A 14,468-nucleotide genomic window follows, 5' to 3' on the forward strand; every position below is an offset into this window, starting at 1 on the left:
CCCAGCCCCGGTGGCGCCCGGCCATGGCGGGGCGGTGCCGGCGGTCCCTCAGGGGGCGGAAAGGGCTGCTGAGCACCCCTCCTGCAACAGCCCCTCTGAAGGGTGCGCCAGGCTGTGCAGAGCTACGGTCCGTGCCCCTGCAGGAGGGCGATGGGAGCGGCGGGTGATGTGCGGGGCACGGCCCGGGGCAGCGCTGCCTGACTGGGGCGGCGGGAGCAGAGGAAGGGGCCGCGCCTGAACGCGACCAACAGCAGGCAGGCGGCTGTCACGACTGCATCGCTCTGCCGATACAGGCAGGAAGAGCGCGGGGCGGTCCGGAGCGGCGGGGCGGGGCGGGGCGGAGCGACGGCTCTGCCATCGGCTCGTCGGGGCTGCTCGGCAGGCTGTGTAGCCGCGCGGGGCGGCAGCGATTGGTCAGGTCCGGATGCGAGATGGCGGCGAACGCGACCACAAACCCTTCCCAGCTGCTGCCGCTCGGTAAGCGGCGGCGCCGCCGCGGGCTCCGGTGTTCGGGCCGGGGCGGGGGAGGACCCGCGCTGTGACCCTGCGGGGCCGCGGGGGCTCCCGCGTTGTGGCCGGGCGGGGCCGGGGTGCGGGCGAGGCTGTTCGCGGGCACCTCGGGGTGGCGCCGCTGCTTGGCGGGAAGCTTGAGCAGGGTGGGCGGCGGCGGCCGAGTGCGGGGCCGGCCAAGAGAGCCGTGAGCGGGCGGGAAGCGCCGGGGGGGCCGAGGGGCCTGGGGGGGGGCTGTGGAGCCGGGGGCTGAGGGGCGAGGGGGCCGCGGGCCGGCCAGCCCGTTGCTCGCTGGCAGCAGCGATTCGTGCACGGACACCTTTTTTTTAATAAATGTCTTTTATCCCCCCCTTTTTTTTTTTAGTCATATTTTTAGTCTTTTTGTTTGTTTGTTCTTGTTTTTTAAACCAGTGTCCGTGGTAATTACTTCTTTGTTGTCACAATATCAGGGTTTTTGTTTAGGAAACGTATCTACTATGAAACAATCTCTTCTGAATTCCATTTTCCTTAAAACTTTTATTTACAGAACTTGTGGACAAGTGCATAGGTTCCCGCATTCATATTGTGATGAAAAGTGATAAAGAAATTGTTGGAACGCTTCTAGGATTCGATGACTTTGTCAGTATCCTTTGCTGGAAATGTTAATGCCATTCGCTTTATACGGTGGCTGAATTAATTTATTGCTTTAGAGAGGCTAGGGTTCACTGGACAGAACCTTTTTGTATGGATCAACTGTATTATTCTGATATTTTTATTTTATAGATAAAATTACAGTTAAGTATAAAATTAAAATTTTTATTTTAAAATTCTGGGCCATGTTTTCCTTGAAAGTGGATCTTCAGATATGGTGTTAGAAGATGTTACGGAATTGTAAGTATTATTTCTGCCTCTATTTGCCATTTCATGTTTGGCTTCTTGAGGAAAAATACTGTGTAAGATATATATGCAAAGTGGTTTTATATAAATGTTTGGAATGCTTGCCAGCTGAATAGTTTGTATCTTGGACTTAATATTAAGGAAGGTGACCTATTCAGGACAGCCACATTTTAGAGTAGCTGTTGCATGACTGATAACTATAATCAGGTTCCTAATTTATATCCTTAATTTTGCATGGGTTGTGTGTTGAACTTTCTAGTAGTTTGCTGCTTTTACATTTCCTTAAGATCTAGGCAAAGATTTAAAAGTTTAGCGGATTTAAGGATAAGTATTTATTGCTTTGTTATGCCACGTTGCTATTTGAAGCCTGGTTTGATTATTGGTGGTAGTTCAAGAAATTGCTGACATGTAGAGGGTGAGTCTGTGTTTATGTACCGAGCAGAAAAATACAGTGGATCTTCTTACTTGCCAGGTAGCTTTCTTTACCCAGGTGGTCAATTTCTCTGTCAAGGTTATGCTGCGTTGTGTTCCAACAATTGTCGTCGTAATGCAGATATTTGTGTTAGTTCTGCAATCAAAACTGGAATCGTTGTCCCTGGTTCTGTGTTCTTACTTACTTTTTCTGATCCTGCTTCAGTGAGATTACACCTGAGGGCAGAAGAATCACAAAACTAGACCAGATTTTGCTAAATGGAAACAACATAACAATGGTAAGTCATTGTTGTTAAAAATATGCATGCATTTATTTTCTGTACCCTTAAATCAATGAGTAATCAAGTTCAGCTACTTCAGGGTGAGCTTTCGAGGCAGTTCTGTTACATAAGGTACTTTCAGGTAGTTTCTGGGGCGTATGTGTATTTGAATGATGCTGGAAAAGTGATTTATTGCTTTACTTAGTACATGTCATGTTTGCTTTTTTTTAAAAAATAATAAAAAAACAAACATGGCCCTAATTTTACTTTGGTGAGTGTTTTTCTGGTCTTCAGGTGTGCGAATGAATCACTGGCTTTGTGACCCACTCTGTAGGCTGGTTCATAGAGTGTCTTAAGTCATGAGTGTTTGCCTATTTAAGTATGTAGGTGGAATACATCTACATTTCATCCATTATTGTTCCTATACATGTGTTTGCAGCAGTTTGGATGCTTACAAGCTCGTGGGGTTATTTGGTAGTTATGACACCATGTGATGCCCAGAGCGCTGTACCTTTACATGCTCTGAAAAAAAAATGGAGGTCTGTTGGATTATATTAAATCAGAAGTGCTATATGATTTTTAGTTTTTCATGTCCTGACATACGTAGATTATTACTGACACAGTAATTAAATACTGTGATGATGCATCCCTAAGTGGAATTCTGCACCATGCTAAATACCACAGAAGCAGACCCACAGTAGTGTTTTTGCTTGTCTGCAGAGATGGCTACAAAGTCTGGACTTTCTATGTAAAGGCTTTTGTAATTTTGTGGGAAGAGAGGATGAAGATTGACTTGAGTCAAAGTTAGCTCTGTGTGAACGAGGAATAATCTTCATTTTCCTGCCTTACTTGCTTTGCACCTCCTCACTGTGTGTCTGAGCAAGTGCTGTCTTGACCTAATTTCAAAGCCTATTTCTTCTTTGGTTATTGTTCTGCACCCTTTAAGGGGTAGTGCACGTTCTGTCATCTTATGTGGGGTAAAATTACTCCTATCCAGTTAAGCTGGTGGTATACTGCCATGGAAGCCGAAGCTGGTGATTCTTTAGAGTGAAAAATTTTCATCAAGATCTAGAAGATATATTAGATCTTGTGTCTTTTTTGGGGACACATCTTCCCGTGTCAGGAAGACTATGCTTCAGACCTTTTTTTAATTATTTTTACTTCGGTCCTGAAAGCAGCAAAGCGCTTTGTCTTTAGAAGTGCTCAGCTAACTATTAAGAGTATATCAGTAAAAGGAATGGTTATCCTTTGCTTTTTTCCCCCTTATTAATGTTTTTCCTTTTGTATGTCTTTCTATCGCTCAGTTCATTACCTTCTTGACAGGAAAATGCTGTGCTGACTTACTCCTTGCTGCCTGTAGAAGGGTTCAGGCTCTTTATTAAGCTTTTGGGCTCTGCTTAGCAGTAGAAGTTGGTTTCCTCTTTCCAGCTTCCCTGTGTAGTGACTGTCTGGGGAAGAGTCAGCAATTGGGGAAATTCTTCATGAAAGGAAACATGTTCTTTGTCCTTTGAAAATGAGCTGTAGGGGTTTCTAGACAGAATCATGTCCTTGAAGTGAATAACAAAGACAAACCCAAAATGTGTGTTATCTAGGAACTTTTGTGTTTTGTTAAACATTCTGTGTGTTTTGGAGATTGTTTTTGGCATGTGCTTCTCTGGCAGTAACTGACTTCCTCTGTTGGGAAAGGAAGATAATATTGAATCTAAAAACCACTTTGGTGGTCTACCATGAGCTCTCCATGTGCTAAAATGTTGTAAAGCACTGTCACGTATGGGTTTGTAGAAATCAAATGTATGGCACTAATGCAAAATTATCCTCTTCTTTTATAGCTGGTTCCTGGAGGGGAAGGACCTGAAGTATAAATTGATACAGTTGTCATCTATGAAGACGTGTTATGTATATGTATATAGTAGAGCTGTGGGGGTGTGGGTGGATTTGGTGTGGGTTGTTTTGTTTACACGCTCTTGCAATTGGCATTTGGTAAGAGATGGATTTCCCCTTTAGGAAAGGTACATTGCTAATGAAGGTGCTAACTTTGTAAGTTGAAATAATGCCTTTCTTGTAAAGATGCAAGATCTGTTCTGAATAAAAGGCTTTCTGTTTGTTAGTTACTGTGTTCTGTTATGTAATTGCACAAGTTAGTTAGTTTTGTTTGATGGAATGGAAAAATGATAGTTATATTTCAGTTGTTGGCAGTCTTCCCGTATCTATTGCATTTGTTTATGGCCCAAGTCTACATAGAACACAAGTCATGAGCCAAGAGGCTGCTGTTCTTTTGGAATACAGGCAGATACTAAAGCTGGATCACTCCTTTAAACAGTGCTCCAGGCTGCATCACTAGGAACCATATATGCATCCAATGCTCAGCAGCCTTGGGTTCTGCTGCCCTTGAGGTGCAGCTCTCTGGGTATAGTAAAGGCACTGTAATGGTATTTGGCAGGTGAGGACAGACAGACAGATCTAGTTTGTGTTCAGATTTTTTTAAAAAAAAAAAAAAAAAAAAAAAGCCCCGAAAAACCAGGCTGGTTTTAGAGCTTCTCATTGATGTCGGTGGACTCTGCTGTTCTTTCACCACTGAGTGGTGCTGTGTACACTTGCTTAACTTGGGAGCTGCTGGTGCCTGCTTGCACAGTTTAGTCATTTTAGAGTAAACACTCTTGTGGCTGCATCTGTTCTCGTGTGATATAAAAGCTTGGCAGATGTTGGGAACAGCTACTCCTAAAGGAGAATTTCTATAAAGTCAGGAATTCCTGGTTTTACTTTGTCATGATGAGCAAAAAAACCCTCATTCTAAATAATGTCCACTGCAGCTTATGCTTCCGTAATGCACTACTTAACTGAATTCTGTGTGTAAATGTTTTTGGAGAGGAATCAAGGGTGCCTGCTGTTTGTGTAGACAAGCAGGGCGCAATATGGGCTCAGAGACAACGTCCGTTGCCTTCCCGTCACCAGAAGAAAGAAGAGTTGAAGGGGGCTCAGGAGCAAGAGACTGCAAGGAAGTTGCTGTACTAGATCCTTTTGCCTGCTTTATCTGGCAGAAAAGCTGCCTTCTGCTCGCTGGATCTGAGCTGGAAATGTAGTGTGAACCTCTTGCATTAGCCTGGTAAAGGGGAAAGAGACTCCCTCTTTCCCAGGGAGTGTGCTACTTTTGACTCACTTGTTCTGAATATATGATCTGCCATTGTAATGTTTAGATTGTATGGTGACAATCTATACCGTTGACTCCCTGAATGGTTTTTCATTCCTGTCCCCATTTCCTCCAGCTTTTTTAATGTATCAATTAAAAAAAATAATATTTTTTTGCCTTATGTTTGATTGGAACATCATCTGTTGGTTTTGGCCCCAGACACTTATTTCCTAGAAATATGTTGAGTTTTTTTCATCAGAACGCTTTTAAGAGATTTCTAGCCAGTGCAGTACTAGTGTGTTGGAGGTTTTTTGGGTAAGATTCTGTACATCTTCCAGTGTGTGGACTTAATTTCTACTTCACTCAGTATTTTGAAAACAGTCTTAAACTGAAAAGAGGTTTCATGCTTGGCAGAGGAAAAGAACAAATCTTGACTCAAAAGTAACTTTTCAAAAGGAAAGGTAAACTCTTTGGTTTGATTTTGGATTTTTATTCTGAGAGAATAAACATCTTGTTCTCTCAGGATTTTATTATATCTGGAAAAAAACTATCTTGATACTGCCTCACTTTCTCCTTCACTGGTTGTGTGTATTTTCTTTTCCACTTCCTCCAGAGGAAGGGAGACATTTTAATTCATGACTTGGGGGTTGGCAAATGCCAACTTTAACACAGTTTCTGTAGCTCCAAATGCTGTTAATCCTTTATAATATGAAAGGAAAGATTTTTCATTTCCAGCTGAGAATGCAAAGTATTCTGGACAGGTCTGGTTTGCTTTGTGTTCAATAGTCCTGTAGTCTGTTGCTTCAGAAGCGAAGGTAATAAGCTTTTGAATCGAGTGAGTGGTGGTGGTGGTTGGTTTTCCTTGCTAAGAAATGTAGTGCTTAGTCCTACTCCACTGTTGTGTAGGAAGCTGTGGGCACTGTGGTGTTCTCAGGAATGCTACGGGTGCCACTATGATTACGTAATTTAAAAGAATAATGTTAGACTTTATAAATGTGTAAAAGTTAATGATGCTGAAAGTTTAGAGGAGGGTAGTCAGCAGATTAAAATAACTTCATGATGATGACACATACCGTGATGGTTTTCTTTCAGGTTTTTGTTTGTTTGGATTTAAGATGGCACAGGTTACAGTGAACTTTAGTTTTACTACTTGGCTAACTGTCCTAGTATGGACATGGTTCCCTTCTGCCTGCTGTCTCAGTTTAGTTGCAGACATAGTGATGATAGCTCAGTGGGAGTTGGCAAGTGTAGATAAAGTATAGATACCTGTGTGTGTGACTGTGTATGACCACAGTAAAACCTAAAGTGCCCTCCCCACATCCTTGGTTTTTGCTGACCTGTATTTCAGTGTTATCGAGGTTTTAAAGTGACCCAAGTATTATTGTTTGGCAAATGTTTCCATGTTTGTCTGGCTACTCTGATAAAATTAAATTTAAAGAACGAAAAATACTTCATGTTTTATTACTTGTCCTGTAACTATATAGGCCAGGGGTCCTCAAACTACGTCCCGTGGACCAGATACGTCCCCCCAGGGTCCTCAATCTAGCTCCCGGTATTTACAGACCCCCCTGCTGGGGGTTGGGGGGGAAACCAAGCAGCCGCAGATGACTGCCTGCCACTTCATCCGTGCGCCGGCCCTCTGGTTAAAAAGTTTGAGGACCCCTGGTATAGGCTTTCCCTGCCTAGTATCTGTTCCCTTTTTCAGGATTCACTATGGTTTTTTACCATATGAAACAGAGATTTCTGGCTTACTGCTGGCTTTTAATAGATGTTTTATCCTCAGGGAGTTGCCCAGCAATTAATTCCTAGAGTTTGGAATTCAATTGAAGAACATTTTGCATGCCTGTGTTCAAATATTGATGCTAACAACCCATCAAACGTTCATGTTTGTAGCTTTATGGATACTTAAAGATAGGCAATAGCCTTATTTTTCAATAAGGCTTGATCTTTTTCTCTTTGGCACGAACAAGCAAGTCTGTGTGGTTTTGTAGTACTTCCAGCTTTCTCCTATCATCAGGCTTTAAAAAGGGGGAGACCTGTGTCAAGTACATAGTTAGGATGGTGATTTTTAAAAGAGTAAGTTGCATAGTATCATCAGGAAGAATGTGTGTGACTTGGAGTGAGAATTTTAAAGAATGAAACATTTGCTTTGTGAAAGATACCTGAGGACAATTTCTGATGCTGCTAAAGTTCATTTAACAGTTTGCACTGGCTTCAGTGGTTATGCACGTTCGATTTCTGCTCGTGCATTAAATCTGAGAACAGAAATCTACATTGGAAGGGGGATTTTGTACGAAGGGTAATCAAACTTGTAACCTACTTGAAGAATTATTTTAAAATATTTGGAGCATTGGTTAAAGGCAAGTAAGTAAAGTTTTATCATATGCTCCCTCCGTCAGCTGTGACTGTGGAATACCGTCAGCAGTCCACCTCAGAACTTCTTGGCATCCAACTGAAATGTGCAAGTTGCGAGACTTCATGGCCATGAGCTGATGGGCCATGGTCGTCTCAAAGCACAAAGTGCTGAAAGTTGTATTTCTTGCATGACAGTGACTCTTTTCAACATCAGTAACTATACAACAGGGTAAAATACAAATTTAGTGGGTAATATGTGTTATTATCAAACTAAGCTGTTTGCATTTCAAAGTGATGCCGATCCTTTCTATAGCAGCAGTGTTGGCACATTTCTTAGAATTCATCTGATCCTCCCTTAAACTCATTTAAACTTTTGACCTCCACTACATCCCTATGTTTCACAATGGAAAAGTTATTGCTTTAAAAAAAAAAAAGGCGGGGAAGTGGGGCTAAAAGCTCTGCTGTCTTCCAATGTTGTGGGCTGCTCACTTGTTTTTCCATAGAACTCTCTTAATTTTTCCACATTAGCCTATCTTCTGCACCTTTGGTCGCATCCTAAAGTTTGTCTATAGTTTCCTACATTACTAGGTAAATGTATCTGTTTTATTTTATAGATCCTCGATAGTCTTTAAATAGTCTTTGATAGTCTTTAAATTATACAAGTAGTTTAAATCTTGAAACGACTGTATTTGCCTATTAATTTTTGTGAGTAGCTATGAAAATCTTTATCAGTTGCTCCTTTTTAGATTAACATCAAAGTTAGTGTTAAGTAAATGTTAGGGTCTTACTACTGTTCAATGTTGAGAGCTCATGGGAAATACGGAGATTTTCTGTTAAAAATCCTGGACATTTTTCAAGATTTTTTTTTTTTTAGGTCTGAGGCATTCTTTCATATGGCAGTGTGTTTTCTTTCGTTGACTTAAACTGGCTGAGAATCTGATGGTAAGATTTTATACTTTGCCTCATGTAGTGTTGTCATGACTTGTCATCAGATCAGAATTGTATTTGATGATCTTAATAGGAGGCTGATCTTTGGTCTGGAAATTGTACTGGTGGTGATGTTACAGAATCCGTGCTCCTGACTTCGCTGGTTTCTTGCAGCCTCTCAAGTTCGTTAAGGACAGTAAAGACCTAATCTTTTTGTTACGGTGCTGTCATTGGTGATGGAAGTATATTACCTTGTCAGCTGTAAGGCCTGTGGTTTAACTGCTGTTGGATTCTGCTTTTATGCCTGACAGACCTGTTAATCTAAATGGCTTTGCACATCTTGTGCTAATCATATGGCTGGAATGAAGCAGGATCTTGTGTAGTTTGGTGCAAGGACTGTGTGCAGTCATGGTTGGTAGCTGGATGGGAGGGACTAGTTACTTCTTATTTGCACAGTTCAATATCTTAAATAGGCGAACGGTATAATTGGATGGTTTCATTTTTACTAGAGAAAATCTATAGGTTGGTTTTTTCCTGTGTTAGAATTTAAGAGACATATGTGAAACAGACTGTGAGTCTGTCCCAAATACTGAAACACCTCAGTCGTGGATACACTATTAAAACTTCTGTAAAAATTTCAAATTGTCATCGGTCTTTCAGTTTATGCTTGAGTCCGAGACATTACATGATGCCCTGTGAAACCGTAAATATTGCTGATAATTGATACTTGGTTTGTAGACTGTGCCTATTGTATGCTCTAAAGTCATATAAATAACGTTTCCTTTTTATTTGTAAAAGTTCTGTTCATCAAACCATGTAAGCATGTGCCCAAATTCAGTGTTCAGCTTCCCGAATGACTGTGAACTGTTTTGGCTGATACACCGAAGCGGTCAGCTCTGTATTCCTGCATGCGTGTGTGATTAATATGCAATAGCTCAGAACAAGTTACCAGGCAACTGCATGCTCCGGGTACATGGGAGGCATAAAGCACCTGGCCTGTTCCTTGGAATCAGTGGAAAAGTACAGATTCTCCTGTGACCTCTGTCGCTCCGTCTAACGTACAGATAAGAGTATTTTTATACTTCTCCCACAGTGGGAGGAACACTGTGTGTGAATACAGTGTGCGAGAATCACTTCACCAAGATTCTTCTATTTCTAAAACAACTGGGAAAAAAACCACCAAAACGCAATTTTAAAACAAAGGCAGGCTTCAGGATTCCCGTTTTCACAGATTGTTTTACAACTTGTATAGCCTTGTAGACTGTACAGAGAATGAGTGTCTTGTATGTGACATATTTTAAAGCTGCTTTTTTTGGTGTCCTACATGCTCCTGCTGCTGGTAATGCTTTGGTTTGCTAATGGCAGCTGGAAGCAGATGATGCATGTTGGGTTTCAAGGCACTGTGGAACAGAGAAGGCAGTTTGCCGATGTTGGAACTGCTGTTGCAGACATTGTTTCAATGGGTTGCAAGTAACACATTCCAAGTACCTTTTTCTATTGCTGCTGTGTATTTTTTTTAATCTGAAAGAATGTTTCTGTGCTTCCGCATAGGTGCGTACTGATCTAGATTGCATGCTATTGCAGAGTCCCCAGTGGGCCAGTTACAGCTTACCCCTTTCCATTCCTGTGCATTTATGAATGTGTGTCTACCTATATACATACTAAGCCGTAACATTGATGCAAATGGCGTATACAACTGCTGCAGAACTTGGCTGTTTTGCTAGTTACGGTGTTTGCCCGCAGTCAGTTGTTTTACTGTCTAAGAAGTACCTGACGGCAGAGAAGAATGTCAGGAAATAGATGTTAGGCTTTATATTAGAAATGGTTTCCCTAAGATGTAAGAGAGTGCAGTTTTGTAGTAAGGCTTTACACACTGCTTGCGGTAATCTGCTGGGCTAATGCTTTGCAAGAAGCTGAGGTGTTTAACTTTCAGATGCCATTTGTGTAGACTTGCTTACCTATGAGTAATCTCCTTTAACTGTGTGTAACAAAGAAACACATTTGCATAGGCAGATGCGTGCGTGTTCGTACCTCACTGTAGGTGCCCAGCTGGGGATGCTGCCTGGGTTTGGTGACCATAGAAATACACAGAGGGGCAGCAGTGGGGAAAGAAGAACCATTAAAGATAGCTTAGTGTTGCTCTCATTCTGAAGATGAATGGTGAACTTTCCCTATCATTTTTGACAAATACTTATCTAATTTATTTTTTAAATTTCCCTGTAATTATTACTACTGTTGCAAAGATTGCTATGTACCCTAACTTTTTCAGCTTGTAATTTAAGCCCCGTTTTTGTGTCCTGTGTGCTGTGAATGTACACAAAAGTTTTTCTTTATAGCTACTGTTTAGATGTTTAAACGTTTTACTTTGCTTTAGTTATTTCCCTTTCTGCTTTCTAGCTTAAGCAGCTTTTTCTCAACTTACAGGTTGAAGTCAGACTTCTGTAGGTCATGGAGCACCCTCCTGGGCTTCCTGCAGACCCTCACCAGTTAAATTACACTCCTGAAATGCAGCACATCATCTGGAGGGTTCAACAGCTCATCCATGCCAATATAATGGTTCAAAAATAATGCATGGATGTAGTGACTTGAGTGTGATGATGTGTGACAAGGAATCACTGGGCCTTTTTAATTAGTGAGAAACGGTCCCTAAAAACTAAGGTGACAGAAACGGGACGTGAGGCTGGCATACAGGTCTGCAAGCTCGCAGTGCAGCTCCCTGGGCTGTGGGTGACTGACAAAAAGTGTGAGGCACAGGAGAGAACTAAGGCTGGATCTTAGTGAAAGACAGTAAATGCTTTGGAGAGAGGTTTTCAACGTGAGACACGGAAGTCAAGTGCCCAGTTCCAAACTGCCTGTGAAATCATTGTGCACTTCCCTCACTTGTGTAACTCCGTTGTACGTTGTCTGGCAGCTTTTATTGCAAAGTCGACAGTTACGCTGGTGTGATGGGTGATGTTATGATCTCATCGTACTGGGCATAAGCCAAGTCATGGAAAATGTCAGCATTTGAAATGGAGCCATGATAAATTATTAACAATTCAGACAACTGTCACTTACCATGCCTTCCCTGTTACAGCTGTCTTAATCGTTGATGCTGTTTCCTCAGACTGCAAGCTGTAATATCTAGTTTTTGTTTCGGGTGTGTTATGGAGTTGCCAATGGTGCTGCCCTAGCCCGTTGGCTAAAAAGAATAGCAAATAATTTGTGAATTATCAGTATAGGCAGCAGTCTTAACAGCATTCTTTTCAAATCAATGGGCAAGAAAGTTGCACCAGTTTGTCTGGCTTCCCTAATCCCTCAGTGTGGTCTTTCTCACATTTATGGAGCCTTTTGTATTTTCCTCCTTATTCAGGGTCAGTTGAGGGTTGGAGCAAACTGTCACATCTTTGCAAACTGCTGGTAACTATGGAAAAGAGATTGGTTGGTGTCCTGGTGTGAAAAGTAGACGCTGAAGAAATTGTGTGTTCTCATCTCTAAATCAGAGATAGGAATTAGATAGGAATGTGTTACTGGAAAATAAAGTAGAACTGGGCCCCTTGAGACAGAAATGTGTTGATGAAGTCATGTAGCAATATTAATCAAGACACAGTACGTGTTTTATCAGCTAACAAACAGTTCCTATGTTAAAATAACGTTAGTTCCAGGTAATTCTAATCAATCTCTCAAAGCAATGGCTTTGCTTTGCAAATGAGAAACATGGACCTAAATATCGAAACAGTAAGGGATGTTTTTCTTTTCCATTTCAAAACTGGTGTGGCAGAGTCTATGTAGTTTTCAAACTGGTAGCAGCTCCTTCACCGGCTCGTCAGCACACAGAGCCAGAATCTCAGTGCTTGCTTCCTCTGTGTGAGTCTTGGGAGAACCTTGGTTGCACTTGTTCACTTGTTGGAAAAAAAATGGGATGTTGATCAAGTGCAACTGTAGCAAACACTTTCTTTGCTTAAGCAATTTAGAATTTTCCTGCAGTGATATTAGAAAAAAAATCAGAACTTGAAAAAATTACCTTAAGGATTAAGCTGCAAGATTGCTTTCAGGAAAAGAATAGAATAATAAATAGGACCGGACCTAGCTTTAGAGAAAGTAATTTTCATAGCACTTTGAGGTGAGGTAAAATAGCTGTCTGTGAGCAGAATGTTTAAGCAAAAGGTGTTCAGTGTCTTTGTGATTCTTTTTGTGGCCTTCAAAATGAAAAGACTGAACCCTGTTTACCTGTGTGTTTTCTAAAACTGATCTGCTTTGCAATCTGAGATTGTTCTGAAACAGAGCAAAGTATGAGACACGTGGTCTTGTGGTTTTGGTTAGTATCACGTGTAATTTAAACCTACTGTATAACAGCCAAATCTTTTTGTCATTAAAAAACTACATCTAACTGCCTAAAGGACAAATGTGCCTCATGAATAGTTTCTTGTGTTCATGCATGTTGCCAGGGTTTTACTACTGAGGAAAATCCTAGCAACTATAAACAACCAGAGAATTCATCAGAAGATCAAACATAAATGTGTCTAAACTGATTTTTCTGTCACAGTTAGCCTAATGCATTAACTTGTTGTGTTACGAGCACTTCTGTAGTAATCTGTTTCTCATTTTGTGGGATAGAAAATGAAAAAAATTCTTGAAATACCTAAAAGGGAATGTTGGATGAGGAAAGAGGAGACACAGAATGAGTCTTGAAGTGTTGATGCAATATTGTAGACTGTTCCAGTTCACAGAGGAAAAGACTACTTTGATTGTCGTCCCAAAATATTTCTCTTCCACATCTGTAAGCAACGCTAATTATTTCATGTGTAGAAGCTTTAGAAGAGCCTGAGAAGTTAATTTCAACCTCTTAATAAAGGCTGCTTGGCTAACACAATATTATTCCATCTATGCCATCTAGATTAACTCATGGTTTTCTCAGTGACAACTATTGAGCTGAAAGTTTTATTTTCACATGTCTTGGATATCAGAAATTACAGGACTGGGTAAATTGTCAGAGATTTGAATTTACAAGTCTGCTGAAGTGTTTAAGTGCCTGATTAATGTTTAAGAGCATAAGAAACCCTGCTGAATTGAAGCGGGACCATGTTTTTATGAAAGCACATCTGGGTTTAGTACCCTCAGCACTAGTATAGAAAAGCTGTAACTATGTGATGCAACACAGTGAAATCACATGAAGTTGCTCTTCTGTTTCCTCCCCCATAAAGCATAAATATCAGATTGTAAGTTCTGGCTCGATCAAAAGAAATTTGCTTACACCTCATCAAGAGGCAGTTTCAACTTCTAGCAGGTTCGGTAGTACACAGCTCCGATAATAATGAAAGTTGAACTACAGCTTCTACATCTTGTGGGACTGAAGCCAGAATGTGCAGTACCTTACAGGTGCAAGCTTAGCTGCAACCAACTGCTTTTACAATATTGTAAGCAATTTTTTTATGCTATGTTCAGTTTCAAAGTTACTGTGAAGTCTAAGCTGTGTGTATGCCATAGTGTGGTACATTTAGTAAGTTGAAATGAATGTTTCATAACAGTGCAAGAACCAAATGACACCTGGCATGGCGTTATCATTCACCCCAAAACCACGGCAGGAGAATTTTGCCAGGAGGTACCTGTAACAGAAATCCATGATGCTGCCAAATCGTCTCCCTTATAAAGTGAAGATGTGAATTCTTGGTAAGATGCAGCTGAATGGAACACGTAAGCAAGGAAGGATCTGGAACGGAACATGAACTGACATTAAACTGAAGTCAGGTTTTCACATAGAAAATCACTGCGCTTATTCCTGAAGCTTCAGATGGCATAAAAATGGAAGGTATTCGTCACCTTAAGTCAACAGGCCTTTTCTAAGGTGTGTTCTGAAGGAGCATGTACTCTTCGCTCCCAGGCTAAATGAGCAGGTTATGCAAACAGCAGGAGTAGCTTTAACAGAAAAATCCTTCACTATTGCCTGCTGCAGCTGTTGATGCTGCTAAGCCTTATAAATTGTTAAAATTTACACCAGATTT

At 41.2% G+C, this 14,468-nt stretch overlaps 1 protein-coding gene across 1 annotated transcript; it reads left to right on the forward strand.

The window, feature by feature from the left end:
* The first annotated feature begins 345 nt into the window (after positions 1–345).
* On the forward strand, positions 346–4,185 carry LSM5 (LSM5 homolog, U6 small nuclear RNA and mRNA degradation associated). Its single transcript, XM_040592960.1, has 5 exons — positions 346–477; positions 1,037–1,132; positions 1,353–1,380; positions 2,024–2,096; positions 3,908–4,185. Exons 1-5 carry the CDS (start codon positions 432–434, stop codon positions 3,938–3,940), a joined length of 276 nt encoding a protein of 91 aa, XP_040448894.1. The 5' UTR covers positions 346–431; the 3' UTR covers positions 3,941–4,185.
* Positions 4,186–14,468: the final 10,283 nt, after the last annotated feature.

The sequence above is a fragment of the Falco naumanni genome, chromosome 4, assembly GCF_017639655.2.
Source record: "Falco naumanni isolate bFalNau1 chromosome 4, bFalNau1.pat, whole genome shotgun sequence".
NCBI classification, from domain to species: domain Eukaryota; kingdom Metazoa; phylum Chordata; class Aves; order Falconiformes; family Falconidae; genus Falco; species Falco naumanni.